General features: G+C 43.7%; 2 protein-coding genes across 11 annotated transcripts in view; one reads left to right on the forward strand and one right to left on the reverse strand.

Annotated features, from left to right (window-relative positions):
• Positions 1–14162, reverse strand: part of CHEK2 (checkpoint kinase 2) — a 91623-nt gene that overhangs the window by 47403 nt on the left and 30058 nt on the right. Inside the window, exon 2 of one of the 7 annotated variants that reach the window (XM_072803071.1) lies at positions 7030–7080. The exons of 2 other annotated variants lie outside the window; for them this stretch is intronic. In XM_072803071.1, the coding sequence (XP_072659172.1) occupies positions 7030–7080 (51 nt within the window). Of the gene's footprint in view, positions 1–1502; positions 1723–1765; positions 1963–7029; positions 7081–14162 lie in introns of those variants that run through there. 4 more of the 7 variants (XM_072803072.1, XM_072803074.1, XM_072803079.1 and 1 more) reach the window with 4 other exon arrangements.
• HSCB (HscB mitochondrial iron-sulfur cluster cochaperone) overlaps positions 2002–14162 on the forward strand; it is a 33321-nt gene continuing 21160 nt past the window's right edge. For 2 of the 4 annotated variants that reach the window (XM_072803087.1, XM_072803089.1), the window contains exons 1-5: positions 2034–2361; positions 3781–3877; positions 4228–4317; positions 4902–5046; positions 8326–8373. In XM_072803087.1, the coding sequence (XP_072659188.1) occupies positions 2126–2361; positions 3781–3877; positions 4228–4317; positions 4902–5046; positions 8326–8373 (616 nt within the window). In that variant the 5' untranslated portion in view covers positions 2034–2125. Of the gene's footprint in view, positions 2362–3780; positions 3878–4227; positions 4323–4901; positions 5047–8325; positions 8374–14162 lie in introns of all 4 variants that reach the window. The other 2 variants (XR_012019437.1, XM_072803088.1) reach the window with 2 other exon arrangements.

Raw genomic sequence — 14162 nt, forward strand, 5'->3', positions numbered from 1 at the left:
GGAAAAGAAAGAAATTATTTGAAGTTTATAAATAAGTTAAAAGAAATGAACTAAATTAGGGGTGGAAGACTCATAACAGCTTATATTCATCTAATTTTTAAAAACTAGAAATGAAACCTAAAAGATATTCATTAATACAATCAACACTACACTTAAATTTCATGTTTTGGAACAAGAAAGAAGGGGGAGGGCCATGTGGCTTGGGGGTAGAAGATAGCAAAGAGAAACTATAATTCACTGCACCTTGCCAGGGGTGACCATTTACATAAAATATCAGATACCCCTCCTCCCCCAAGCCTGCCCCAGGATGATGAAGACCACATCCTGTTTGTTCACTCTAGATTCCCTGACTCCTAACTAAAGGCCAGCCTATTAATGAAGCACATCACAAAGAAGACTACTCTAAACAACTCCACCTAGCCCTTTGTTATGCTGAGTAACCATAAGGGCACACCTTTTCAGCATCCTAAATGGCCTTCTAGCCCTTAGGATTTTGTAGAATCCTACAGAAAAAAATTTGAGTCACAGGAGACCTTGACAGGTTCCCACCCCCACTTTAGAATTAATTTGATGGACTGTTAAATTCTGATAACAGAAACTACAGTAAAGTCAAAGTAACAGTCGATCCTTAACTTTAAATTTCTAATCTGATTTTTATAAAGGGGGGGGGGGAGTGCATTGTCTCTTCTCTCCAGATACCCATACTCAGGCTATTCCTCCAAGGAGAACATAGTAGACATTACTCACATTGACTGCATTTATACAGCTTTCTAGATACAAAGATCCTGATGACTTTTTCTTAAACCACACCAGGAAGATGATGCCAGAGCTGAGTGTGCCACTCCAGGACCTCGTGCTTTAATACTACTACCTCAGTCAAGGGTGCAATCTTTCACAGCTTTTTGAGCAAAACTTCTCTGCCCTGAGAACTGGCAAAAGACTGTCAAGAAGTGGCTATTATCCTCGCTTACCTTAATGGTCCAGCAAACGAAAACCACACTAGCCTCAGCGATGAGGAGAAAGTATATAGAAAGATTAGAGACAAGTCTGGAGTCAGATGCCTGACTCAAAGCTCTGCAGGATCTTCAGGTAGATCACAACTTCACTAGGTAGAGAGATCTTGAGGATTAAATGAGATGATATAGGAATGTTCTTCCTCCGGTACTGCTCGATAGTTGGGAGAATATAATTCCAGTCCCAAAGAATACGACAGCGGAAAGGGGTTGATAAGTGCAACGCATTTTTTTTTTTCCGAATAGAGAAACTGAGTCCCAGGGTGGACTGGTGCCCTCCTACCCTTTCTTATCCCACACACTCACTTATGGACACTCGCAGGGCATCCTCCTACACAAGTCAGTGTGCCCCAGTTCCTGCAGCGCCCAGCTGCTAAGATTGAGTTCTCAACAGGTTTTTTTCGAAATTGAATCTAAAATATGGTAATAATTGCTACCATTTATATAACTCTTTACAAAGCAACGACTGGCTAGATCAAAATCAGTTACCCTCTGATTTTGAAGAACACAACTTCGTCCTTTCTCATCCTGCACGTCTGGGCCAGTTTCAGCTTGTAAGTAACAGGGGAAGTGAACTTCACTTCGAAGTTCATCTACAAAGGAAGACAGTCGCCCACACATTCCTCTCCTCACCCTAACCGAGGTCAAAAAACGCACAAAGTGGAAACTCGGGAGGTTCGGCGCGGATTAAGACCCTGGGGACGGGACTCGAACCCCCCAACACCCAGGAGAAGTTCCCCACTACGACTCACCGCGTGAGCCCACCTAGAGCCAACACTCACAGCAGCTACATCCAAGCAGAGTGGCGCTAACCAAGCACATACAAACTCCACCCTCAGCCAATCAAAACACCCCGCCTTCGCCGCCGGACCAATGAAGAGCAGCGGATGTGGCCGTCCACACGTAGCCTCAATGCTTGCTGGGAGTTGTAGTTTAAAATGAGGAGCGGGACACTCCGAGTCCAGGTTCCCCTCCTCCCGCCCCCACCGGGTGATCCCGCCCCGTCAGCTCCCCCAGCCAATCAGCAGCACTAGTCTGCTCAGTCGCTCTCCATCTCTCTCTCCCGGTCCCCCCCCGCCCCAGGCGCCCGCGGCGACCTAGGCCGCGGCCAGATGTGGGGCGGGAGGACCGGCGCCTTGCTCCGGGTGTGCGGGCTGTGGCCGGCAGGGGCCCTCGGAAGGAGACCGCTGAGCTGCGATGCTGCGTCTCTGGCGGGGAGCGGTTCCTCCCAGTGTTGGAACTGCGGCGGCCCCGGGGGCCCCACGCGGGGGGACGGGTTCTTCTGCCCACAGTGCCGCGCGCTGCAGCCGCCTGACCCCACTCGAGATTACTTCAGCCTCATGGACTGGTACGGGAGGCGGTTTCGGGAAACGCGCGAACGAGAGAGGCGTGGGCCGGCCTGCGAGGGGCTAGGGCCGAGAGTGCCTGGGGAGGAGAGGGCGGGACCGGTTAGCCTGGTGGGCGGAGCCGTAGAGAAGGGGGGTGGGGCCCGGGAGCGCCGGGGTGGGATTGCGGCCCGTGCCACAGGAAATTGAGGGGTGGGACTGAGCTTGGGGCCTCAGGAGTGGAGACCCGAATGGCGGGAGGGGAGGGGGGGAAGGCGTTTAGGGGGTCTGAAAGGTGGAGGCTTCGGTGGAGGGAGACCTGGGGGGGGTGCCTGACGGAAGCGACCTGGAGGGGCTGGAGAAAGACTTGAGCGACAGGGCCAGAATGGTTAAAGTTGGGTTGAGACTTATAAGAAAGGGGTACTTAGGTGTTATCAAGAGAAGGGAGTAGGGGGGCACCTGGGTGGCTCAGCGGTTGAGCATCTGCCTTTGGCTCAGGGCGTGATCCTGGGGTCCTGGGATCGAGTCCTACATCGGGCTCCCTGCAGGGAGCCTGCATCTCCCTCTGACTGTGTGTCTGCCCCTGTGTGTTTGTGTGTGTGTGTGTGTGTCTCATGAACAAATAAATAAAACCTTTAAAAAATAATAATAAGGGAGTAAAGGAGCCTCCAGGATTGTGGACACGCGGAGATGGGAGAGGAGTGCGCCTGGGGAGGACTTCGAAGCTCCCAGCCAGCCGCTTCCCCCCATTCATGTTTTCCATCTGGTTGTTCTTGAGTTACTTCCTTTTATAATAAATCTAGTAAGAAAAACAAACAAAATAGGGTGTAAAAGCATCCGAAAACTTAATATTGTCGGCTGAGTGTAAGGGAGAAGTGAGACCCAGAGGGAGAGAGGCTGAGAAGTGGCTGTTTTTCCTGTTACCCTCTGAAGGTGGAGGAGCTTGGAGAGGTGATGAAGTTTGAGGAGACCTAAGCTGTTAAGCCAGGGCAGGCTCCAGGAATGTAAAATGAAAGACAAAGAAGAAAGGACCTGGGCCTTGGAAAGATAGGGTGGGATTCAGGAATGGCCTTTCCCCTTAACTCTGGTATCTGCCCCTACCAGTCACTGCACACTACAGTGACACTATGCTTTAAGTTCTGCAAGCATACCAAATTCGTTCACACCTCAGGGCCTTTGCATATTCCCTCTGCCTCTAGATGACTTTTTCCTCTGGTCTTTATTTCTCATCATCATTCAGGTCTCAGCTCAAATGTCATCTCTTTGTCCTCCCCATCTACCACTTTCTCTGACCCTATTCTCTTTTCCCTCACAGCACTTTTTGAAGTTATCTCTCTTTACATGTTTATTGTATTTTCCCCGGTGAGAATAGGAACCAGGCCCATAGTATACAAATCTGTGAGTATTTGTTGCATGGATTTTATCTCCCAATTTCCTTACAGTAACCGTGCCTTCAGAGTTGACACAGCAAAGCTCCAGACTCGGTACCAGCAACTACAGCGTCTTGTCCACCCTGATTTCTTCAGCCAGAGATCCCAGGTAGCCTGTTGGCCACCCCTTAATCATACCCAAACACTACTGTACACAGGGTGGGTGCCAGTGGCCTTGTGGTGATGTGATTATCAGAGACAGAGCTAACAACCAGCTCCACCCTGGGGCAGCCTGACCTCAGGTAGCCACGCCCTAAACCTGCCTTGCACTCATAGCTTTTACCTGACTTCCCAGAAGAATCAGAACCCATCAGTTGAAAATAAAGACAGCTCATCCCACACCAGTTCTACTTGGGAGACTTCCTTAGTTGTCTGCCCGACAGTATTTTATGAAACAGTATGTGAATTTAATATGGCTGATTTAGATGGTAATGAGATTATCTTCATCTCTACTAACAGACTGAAAAGGACTTCTCAGAGAAGCATTCAACCTTGGTGAATGATGCCTATAAGACCCTTCTGGCTCCTCTGAGCAGGGGACTATATCTTGTAAGGTGATTTCCCAACCCTTCTGTGCGTGACTCCATGGTATCCATTGTGCTGTGGGACAGCTGCTCCCCTTTATTCAGCAGAAGAGTGCTTGAGACCTGATTTAGTTTAGGGACCCAAAGATAATTAGCCTCAATAATACTACATGTGAATAGTTTTCTCTGAGTATTTGTAAATCTTACTTGCCAATTGCATTTTTTTTTTTTTTACCATTTTTTATAAATTCCAAAGATTGTATAGTGGTAGCATTTAGGAAAGAGTAATTTTGGGGTTTTTAAGGAGGGAGGAAAGAGTTTTAGCTCCTTAGAATTTTAGGATTTTATAGAGCCTTTACAAATATCTAGTTGAGTCTCCCAAGTGGAGGATCAGCCCCCCAGGATCACAGTTTCAAGTAGCAGAGAGGAATTCCATCTCAGCACTCTCTCAGTCTAACTTTCCCATACCCTTTGTTCACTCTTTCACTATATTTTGAAAGTTTTGTGAGGTTTTTTTATGAATGATATTCTGTTCCGTGAGTAGGATTTATGACTCTGGCCACAATCTTTTCAACCAATCTTACTTTTCTCTGCTTTATATCCCAATAGCTAAAGCTCCATGGAGTAGAGATTCCTGAAGGGACAGATTATAAAATGGACAGGCAGTTCCTCATGGAAATAATGGAAATCAATGAAAAACTTGCAGAAGCTCAAAGTGAAGCTGCCATGAAAGAGATTGAATCTATTGTCAGAGGTAAAAGATAAAATACCACTGAATGCATTTTATTGCTGTTACAAGTACATGTTCAAGGTTGGGTGAAAAATTAATATAAAGACTACATATTGGTCATCATAATGATTCAGGGAGTATTTTTCTGTCTTGATTATACTGAAACGAATTTTATCTGGAGATTAGACTCACAACACCCCTTTCCGGAAGGCAGCCTTAAACCAAGAACATAATAATATTTTGCAGATTGCAATCCTCCTTCCTACCCATGACATCATTTAGATGTTATTATTGTCTCTGATAAGAATAAATAGGCCATAGAAGCTCATGAAAATGCCCAAGGTCACATTGCAGAGCAAAGATGGAAAAACTGACTTCTGATTACATATTGCCTTGCTTTCCGCTTTATTTAATACTGTATCAGTCAGAGTTATCTAGAGAAAGAGAACCAGTAGTATATATGTATATATGGAGATAGAGAAATCTGTTTTAAGGAATTGGCTCATAGAATTGTGAGGCCTAACAACTCCAAAATATGTAGGGCAGACCAGCAGGCTGGAAAGTCAAGCAGGACTTCTATGCCCACATTATCAAAGCTAATCTTGACCTAAAGTCAACTGGTTGTAAATGTCAATCACATATACAAAATACCTTCACGGCAATATCTAGGCTAGTGTTTGACCAAACAACAGGCACCGTAGCCCAACCAACGTGACACATAAAATTAACCATGCCATGTAGAAAAAGTCCTAAGTTCTCTCTCCAATTGTATGTATGTATGTACTTTCACAAATATTTGTGGCATGCCTACTGTGTATCAAGCATTGCTTAAGACACAGTAAACAAGAAAGACATGGCCCATGTCTTCATGGAGTTTATATAGTTCAACTCAATGTGTCCAAAATGGAATTCATGAGCCTCTCCCATCCCTCCTAAAAAAACCTATTCCTCTGCTGATGTTCTCTAAATGCACAAGTCCAAAACACTGTGGAGGCATTCTTAATAATTTATCCTCCCTTACCCCATAAACAGTCCTCCCCAAATCTTGAAACGCTGGCCTTCTAAATGTGTCCCAAATCTGTTTCCACTGCCAGCACCCTGTTCCCAGCTGCCATTCTTTCTTACCTGGACAGCTGCAATAGCTCCAGACTGATCTAGCTGTGCCTTCAATCTAATACATTCCTACACTATTTAATCAATTCCTACACTATCAATCTAATCTAACATATTCCTACACTATCACTTATGTGATGTTTTGAAACCTAAATCTAATCATATTTACCATTGCTCTTGCTTTAAAACTTTAAGTGGTTTCCCACTACTCTTGGGTTAAAGACCAAAGTCATTAGTATGGCTTACAAGGCCCTATATGATCTGACCTCTGCTTCTTCCCATTTGCCCCTCCACTGTCCCACACAGGCTATTTTTAGTTCTTCATCTGTACCAAGAACCTTTCTACCGCAGGGCCTTTACACATGCTGTTCTTCTGCTTAAAACCCTCTTCTCTTCCTCTTCCTCTAGTTAACTCTTCCTCTTCCAGATCTGGGAGCAATCAACACTTCCTCAGAATCCTCAGAGAACCTCTTTATCTGTACAGTGTGTAGCTCTCCCTTAGGACTAATCACAGTTATAACCTTTACTGTTCTCCATGAGATTATTGACCAATATCAGCCACCCTCCTTCCTTAGACTGGAAGTTCTGCAGAGGCAGTAATTGTGTCTGCTTTTTGGTCCCCCTCATATTCTCAGCCCAAAGAATAGGACATGGTGTATAACAGGGGCTCAATAAATATTAATTGAGTGAATAAGTAATGAACAAAGAAGCTAAAATCAGTAAAGTGGGAGTCTATCAGCTAGGGATGTATCAACAGCCTTAGGGCTAGTTGGTGTTGGAAGAAGACCTCAGGGCTTACAGTCAGAAACTCCATCTGCACAGCTTTGGAAGGCAGAGGAATATGATGCTCTGCTGTAAGGGGGTCATGGGGTACAGTGTCAGCACTGCCTTTACCTGTGACCTTGAGCAAGCGACTTCACCTCCTCTGAGCTTCAGTTTCCTCATCTGTCAAATAGATTTAACATTAGTACTGCGTGTTGCAAGGACTAAATTAAATAAGGCAAAACAAATAACACAGTGCTTAATCCATAGCAGGTGCTCAGTCACCGGCAGGGGTTATCCTAGCCCTATAGTGAATGTCTGGTTTTGAACAGGTCACCGAGCTTCATTTAGATTAATTTCTAAGTTTCCTCCCCAAAGTAAGCAAATATTCAAGGGCATAGAGCTAGTTAGATCTGGGGCGGAACTTTAGAGCCTCTAGACTCCTAGTCCAGTGCTTTTTTGTTAACACGTTGCTAGTTTCCCACCACTCTCCCGGAGTCTAGAGACTTGGGGTCTGCTCCCAACTCCTCCACTCAACCAACCATATGATGAGGGCCATCTCCAATACTTGCAACTGTCTACAATGGGGATATAACGTATTTGAAAGTGCTTTGAAAGCAGGCACCATATAAGTGATTGATACCCTTTATATGTGGAAAACACATGGTAAAATTCTTCATTTCCTAATGAGGAAACAGCAGAAACATGAGGTAGCTGCTCCCTTTACCTTATCTGGCATTCTCTCTTATGGTACAATATGATCTAAATGTTCCATTTTCCTGGGAGGCTGTATAATTTGCAGATGGTTGCTTGAAACACTTTAATGCCCTGCCCATTTTTCTCCTACCTGAAATCTAGAAGATTTCAGACTGCTTGGTGGAGACAAAGCATTTCCTTGTCCTTTTTTTCTTTTTTTTTATGATTACATAGCCATCTTACAAGCCTTAGTGTTTGTCCCTCAGACCTTTCAGAGGTAGAAAAACAGAATGTGAGTAGGGTCAGCTGCACTAAACAGGAGTTGCCAGGGTGCCTGGGTGGCTCAGTCGGTTGAGTGTCTGACTCTTGGCTTTAGCTCAGGTCACGATCTCAGGGTTGTGGGATTGAGCCTCCAGTTGGACTCTGTGCTCAGTGGGGAGTCTGCTGAGATTCTCTATCTCTCCCTCCTCCCTCTCTCTTTCCCTTTCCGTCCCTCTGCCCCTCCCTCGCATGCACATGTGCATTCTCTCCCTCCCTCCCCTCCTCATAAAAATAAATAAATCTCAAAACACAGGACCTGCCATCATGGGACATGTGGACACAAGGCTTATGAGGTCTTATCCTGGAATCTAAGTTCCATGTTATGTTGTGTTGAAACCAGCTACACAGTGTTATCTTTACATCGTTAGTCTATATAAATAGAAAAATTAAGATAATAATTTTCTCTTTCAGCTAAACAGAAAGAAATGACTGACTATGTGAGCAGAGCTTTTGAACAAGGTACTTTCTTCATTCCTTGACTTTCTTAAATATGGAAAGAAATTGTAAGCACTGAGGTATAACTATCTATTCAGTTAAGACCTATTATATACCCATCCTATGATAGGTACATGGAGAGCTCTAAAATATAGACAAGTCGACATTTATCCCTTTGAGGATTTACAGCCTTGCGGGAGAAATAAACTGTATGCCCCAAACAGTAATGTGCCAGCAAAAGAGTATATGAAAGTGCTTCTATTCCCCTTTTAGCAAGTAGGAGAAGTTAAGGTAAGGAATGTAGGCTGATCCTGAGGGCAAGGCTGCACAGTCGACATTTGGCAAAGCCTACCCCTTCTGCAAAGCCCAGGAGAAGCCCATGGCAGAGCTGTGCCCAAATTACAAAAATGGAATATTCATCCTCGTCCCCATTGCTCCTGGCTTTCAGGGCCAATAGATTGAGTCTATTTCTGGCTATTTTGAAGTAAGACCAGTTTTTCTTTCCATCCCAGACTTGTGCCACCCCTTAAATGAGAGAATAATGGCCCTTTGGCTAAGGGATCATTTGATTGCAGGAAGCAGAAAGGCCACTCAAGCTAGCCCAGATAAAAAAGAAGTTTATTATAAGAAATTAGGACTATATCCCCAAATCCAAAGAGGAAGTCGCTGTGATGATTATAGTATACAGTGTGATAAGATCTTTTCTGGGGCAAAGCCTAGGAACCCGAAACCATTCTGGAACCAAAGCTGTGGTCCTAGACTCAATGCCTCTGGCAGTTTCATTCCAACTTCTCACTATAAACCAGTTCGACCCACTTCCTCAGTGTACAGTGCTCCAAAGCAGTCACCCCCACTGGATGACTCCTTAGTTCTCCTAGGTCTATTACCTTATGAGAACAAAGACTTTGACCATCTGACTATAGTCCCCTAGACACAACTCTAGATTCCTGAGAGGGGCTATTTGATTGGCCCAGGTTGAGCCAGATGTCCACTCTAGTCCCATCAGCTAATGCTGAGGGGATAGGCTTACAAAGTGTGCCATCTAGTTTGCAGGACTGTAGAAGTCCATTCTGAGACACAGGCAGAGTGAGGGTCTCTAAAAAGATGCCAGGCAAATACAGATTAGCAGCCTGATATGTCTGCCTGAAATCCATGAACCCAACCCACTGGCTATTCAGGTATTCCAGCAGGGCTCACTCCCATCTCCTTTTGTACTTTTATAGATTTTGTAGATTTTTTTTAAAAAATTTTTGTAGGTTTTAAGAATATATTTAGGTACAATTTAAGGAATAAAAATAGAAGAAATATGGGATCCCTGGGTGGCGCAGCAGTTTGGCGCCTGCCTTTGGCCCAGGGCGCGATCCTGGAGACCTGGGATCAAATCCCACATCGGGCTCCCGGTGCATGGAGCCTGCTTCTCCCTCTGCCTATGTCTCTGACTCTCTCTCTCTGTGACTATCATAAATAAATAAAAAAACTTAAAAAAAAAATAGAAGAAATACCCACCCAACTTAAATAGAAAAATAGAACATGCAAAGAAGATATACAAATAAGCACATGGAAAAATGTGCAACATCACTGATCATTAGGCAAATGAAACTCAAAACCACAACAACATACGGCCTCATACCCATTAGGATACTAGTATTAGAAAATCCAGAAAAATTGGGACACCTGGGTGGCTCAGCTATTGAGCGTCTGCCTTTAGCTTAGGGCATGATCCTGAAGTCATGGGACCGAGTCCCACATCAGGCTCCCTGCATAAAGTCTGCTTCTCCCTCTGTCTATGTCTCTGCCTCTCTCTGTCTCTCAAGAATAAATAAATAAAATCTTTAAAAAGAAAAAAAGAAAACCCAGAAAAATAACAGGTATTGGCAAGGGTCTGGGGAACTTAAAATTTTTGCTCACTGTTGGCAGGGCTGTAAAATACTTCAGCCACTACAGAAAACATTATGATATTTCCTCAAGAAATTAAAAATAGGATCGCCATACGATAGAAGCAGTTTCACTTCTAAGGATATACCTGAAGAATTGACAGCAGAGATTCAGAGAGATACTTGCACATTGTCAAAAATAAAGCCAGATACTAAACTGGTAAGGATAGATTTTAATTAGTAATAACTATTGAAATAGGGAACAGTCCAGGGTGAACTGCACTCCCAATTTGTACAGAGGTACCTGGGCGTTTTAAAAGAGAATGAGCGGGATGGGGGTGCCTGAGTGGTTCAGCCAGTTGAACATCTGCCTTCAGCTCAGGTCATGATTGCAGGACCCTCATGGGGCTCCCTGCTCCAAGAGGAGCCTACTTCTCCCTCTCCTTCTGCCTGCCACTCCCCCTGCATGTGCTCTCTCTCTTCCTCTGTCAAATGAACAAATAAAATCTTTTTTAAATAAAACAATAAAGAGAGAATGAGGGAATAGGGTGGTAGATGAGCACGGTCTCTGTAGTCTGGGAAATGACAAAAAAAGGAAGGTGGTGGGGGTTGGTCCATGTGAAACCGATCTGGGTTTGTTAACTAGGGCTTATCAAAGTTAGGCTCCTACCTTCCCCCAGATACTGAGAGAAAAGGGCCCTACCTTCTGGTGTTGGCTACAAAAAAACAGTAAGAAAAAGATAGGAAGAAGAGACATTTTTCTTTCCCCTGAACAATGTAGGTCCGTTTCTCATTTGATCGCCCTTTGTTTATTAAGGACTGGCTGAACCATCTGTTGAGACTTGGTAAAAGAGGATATTTGCTGGATGACTTGAGCAATCAGGCATATAATGAGGAGCATCTCTATGGAAACAAAGAGAAAACAAAGGCTAATGGTGGGAGCAGACTATAAACCCAGTTTCTGAGTCCAGAGGGTGGGCAGTCACTTGAGAAGACACTGAACTCCAGCATCTTTACACAGTGGTATGAGGACAGCAGTGGCAATCTGATAGATTTCTCGTTTTATAGTTTGAATGTTGGTAATGACAGCGTAGACTTCCATGTCACAGCCATAGCTGCTTCCCATGAGCAGAGCATGGAAGGCAAAGGAGTTGTGGTGGACTTTTTGAGTAGCCCACGTAGCAGCAAGTCCAGGCACAAAAGTCGCCCACTCGTAACTTGTAGTGATGAGTTCTTTGATATTTACATCAAGTCGTCTGGTCTTATCATACAGGGCATTTTCAGATACCAGAGGGAAGGGTGACCACAATAAAACCCGATTCCCAGAAAGGATCAGGTTTTAGTTCTCACTGATGGCAAGTCAGGAGGGAAGGAGAAAAATAGGAAACAGCACTTTGGGGAGTAGTAGCCGGATATTGAAGGAAACTAGGAGAATTAAAAATTTGCTAAGAGCTAAAAAGAAAAGAAAAGAAAAAGAATTTGCTAAGGGCTGACAAAATGTGTAAGATGGCAGGATCCAGTTCAGTTTACAGGAAGATAAAATCTCAGGACTAGATTCTGGTGTATAGACTTTTCCACTGTCATAAAATTTCTATATACAGTCACCCCCCTTTGTAATCAAAGGTTATCAAGGTAGGAATAGTTTTGTTTACAAAATAATTTTAGTTGCATTAAAGTTGGCCTAATTGTTTACATAAATGCATTGAGAATGGTAATCAGCCATACAAACCCTTGTTAAGTTTTCTTTATGGAAATTTTTTTTTTAAGATTTTATTTATTTATTCATGAGAGACACAGAGAGAGAGAGGCAAAGACACAGGCAGAGGGAGAAGCAGACTCCATCCATGCAGGGAGCCGGATGTGGGACTCGATCCTGGGACTCCAGGATCACTCCCTGGGCCAAAGGCAGGCTCCAAACCACTAAGCCACCCAGGGATCCCCTTATGGAAGTTTTTATAAAGAATCTCAGATTGGACTTTAAAAGGCCCTCAATGAGGGGCGCCTGGGTGGCTCAGTCAGTTAAACACCTCACTCTTGATCTCAGCTCAGGTCTTGATCCCAGGGTCATGAGTTCAAGCCCTGCATAGAGCATGAAGCCCACTTAAAAAAAAAAAAAAAACCTTCTCAATGCTAGGAAGTCAAACCAAGAATTTGCCATCAGATATGACCTGCACTACCTATAGATTTGGACCTCTTCTCAAGGTGCCCCAAAACATCCTAAATATCTTGGGCCTGCAAGGGAATGATCTTCTTTACTCACCTGTAAGGATGGGAAGTCTATAAGCCAGGTGGCAACCCGGTTTTTTCCAAGAGGGCTTTGTAAGTTTTGGCACCATAAAGTTGACCTAACTTCCTTAAAATTGTCTGTTCTGTCTGATTTTATGCATCATTTTGGTCATATAACAAATATTTTAATTTATGTCCTATCGATTTTTGCTAAGCATATGCAAATAGCTATATTGCCTTGAAAATAAGAACATCTGGGGTGCCTGGGTGGCTCAGTCGATTAAACATCTACCTTAACCTCAGGTCATGATCCCAGGGTCCTGGGATCCAAGTGGGGCTCCCTGCTCAACTGGGAGCCTGCTTCTCCCTCTCCCCACTGCTGTGTGTGCTCTCTCTCCCTCTCTTTCTAATAAGTAAGTAAATAAAATCTTTTTTAAAAAAAGAATATTCAATAATAGTTTCAGAGTTTTTTGGAGAATCAGGCAGGGAGAAAAGATAAATGTTTCCATTTTGTTTACAAAAGTAAAACTTATTTCTTAAGTTCCACATATTAGTGAAATTATATGATATTTATCTTTCTGTGATTGACTTATTTCACTTAGCATTATACTCTCTAGCTCCACCCACATCATTGTAAATGGCAATATTTCATTCTTTTTTACAGTAAATATTCCAGTGTATATGTATATATAGAGAGGATCACAACCCAAGCCGAAGGCAGATGAGAAGATATATATATCTTCTCTATCCATTCATCAGTGGGTGGACATTTGGACTGTTTCCATAATTTGCTATTGTAGATAATGCTGCTGTAAACATTGGGGTGCATGTATCCCTTCAAATTATTTTTGTATTCTTTGGGCAAATACCTAGTAGTGCAATTCCTAGATTATAAGGTAGTTCTATTTTTAACTTTTTGAGGAACCTCCATATGTTTTCCAGAGTGGCTGTACCAGTTTGCGTTTAAGAAACAAAACAAACGTGGGGCACCTGGGTGTCTCAGTTGGTTAAGTGTCTCACTTTGGCATAGGTCATGATATTAGGATCCTGGAATTGAGCTCCTCCCTCCCTCCACCCCATCAGACTCCCTGCTGAGTGGGGACTCTGCTTCTTCCTCTTCTTCTATCCCTCCCCCTGTTCATGCTCTCTCTCTCTCTTTCCAATAAATAAATAAAATCTAAAAAATAAAATAAAATAAAAAAAGCAAAGGCACCTGGGTGGTGCAGTTGGTTAAGCCTCCAACTCTTGGTTTCATCCCACATCATGATCTCAGTGTCGTGAGATAGAGTCCCCTTGGGCTCCATACTCAGCCTGGACTTTGCTTGGGATTCTCTCTCCCTCTCCTTCCGCCCCTCTCACTTGTGCTCGCTCTCAGTCTCTCTCTAAAATAAATACATAAATCTTAAAAAAAGGGGGGGGATAAAGAAACAAAACAATCATGGGGTGGGGGGCAAACCAAGAAACAGACATTTAACAATAGAGAAACTGATGGTTAACCAGCCAGGAGGTAAGTAGGGGGATGGGTTAAACAGGTGATGGGGATTTAAGGAGTTTACTTGGGATGAGCATCGGGTGTTGTATGGAAGTGTTGAATCACTAAATCATACACCTGAAACTAATATTACACTGTTAACTGGAATTTCAATTAAAAATAAATATATAAATACTTTTTTTTTTATTTAAGTAAAACTTACTAGATTGTTGTGGCATGAA

Source organism: Canis lupus, chromosome 27, assembly GCF_048164855.1.
Source record: "Canis lupus baileyi chromosome 27, mCanLup2.hap1, whole genome shotgun sequence".
Classification (NCBI taxonomy): domain Eukaryota; kingdom Metazoa; phylum Chordata; class Mammalia; order Carnivora; family Canidae; genus Canis; species Canis lupus.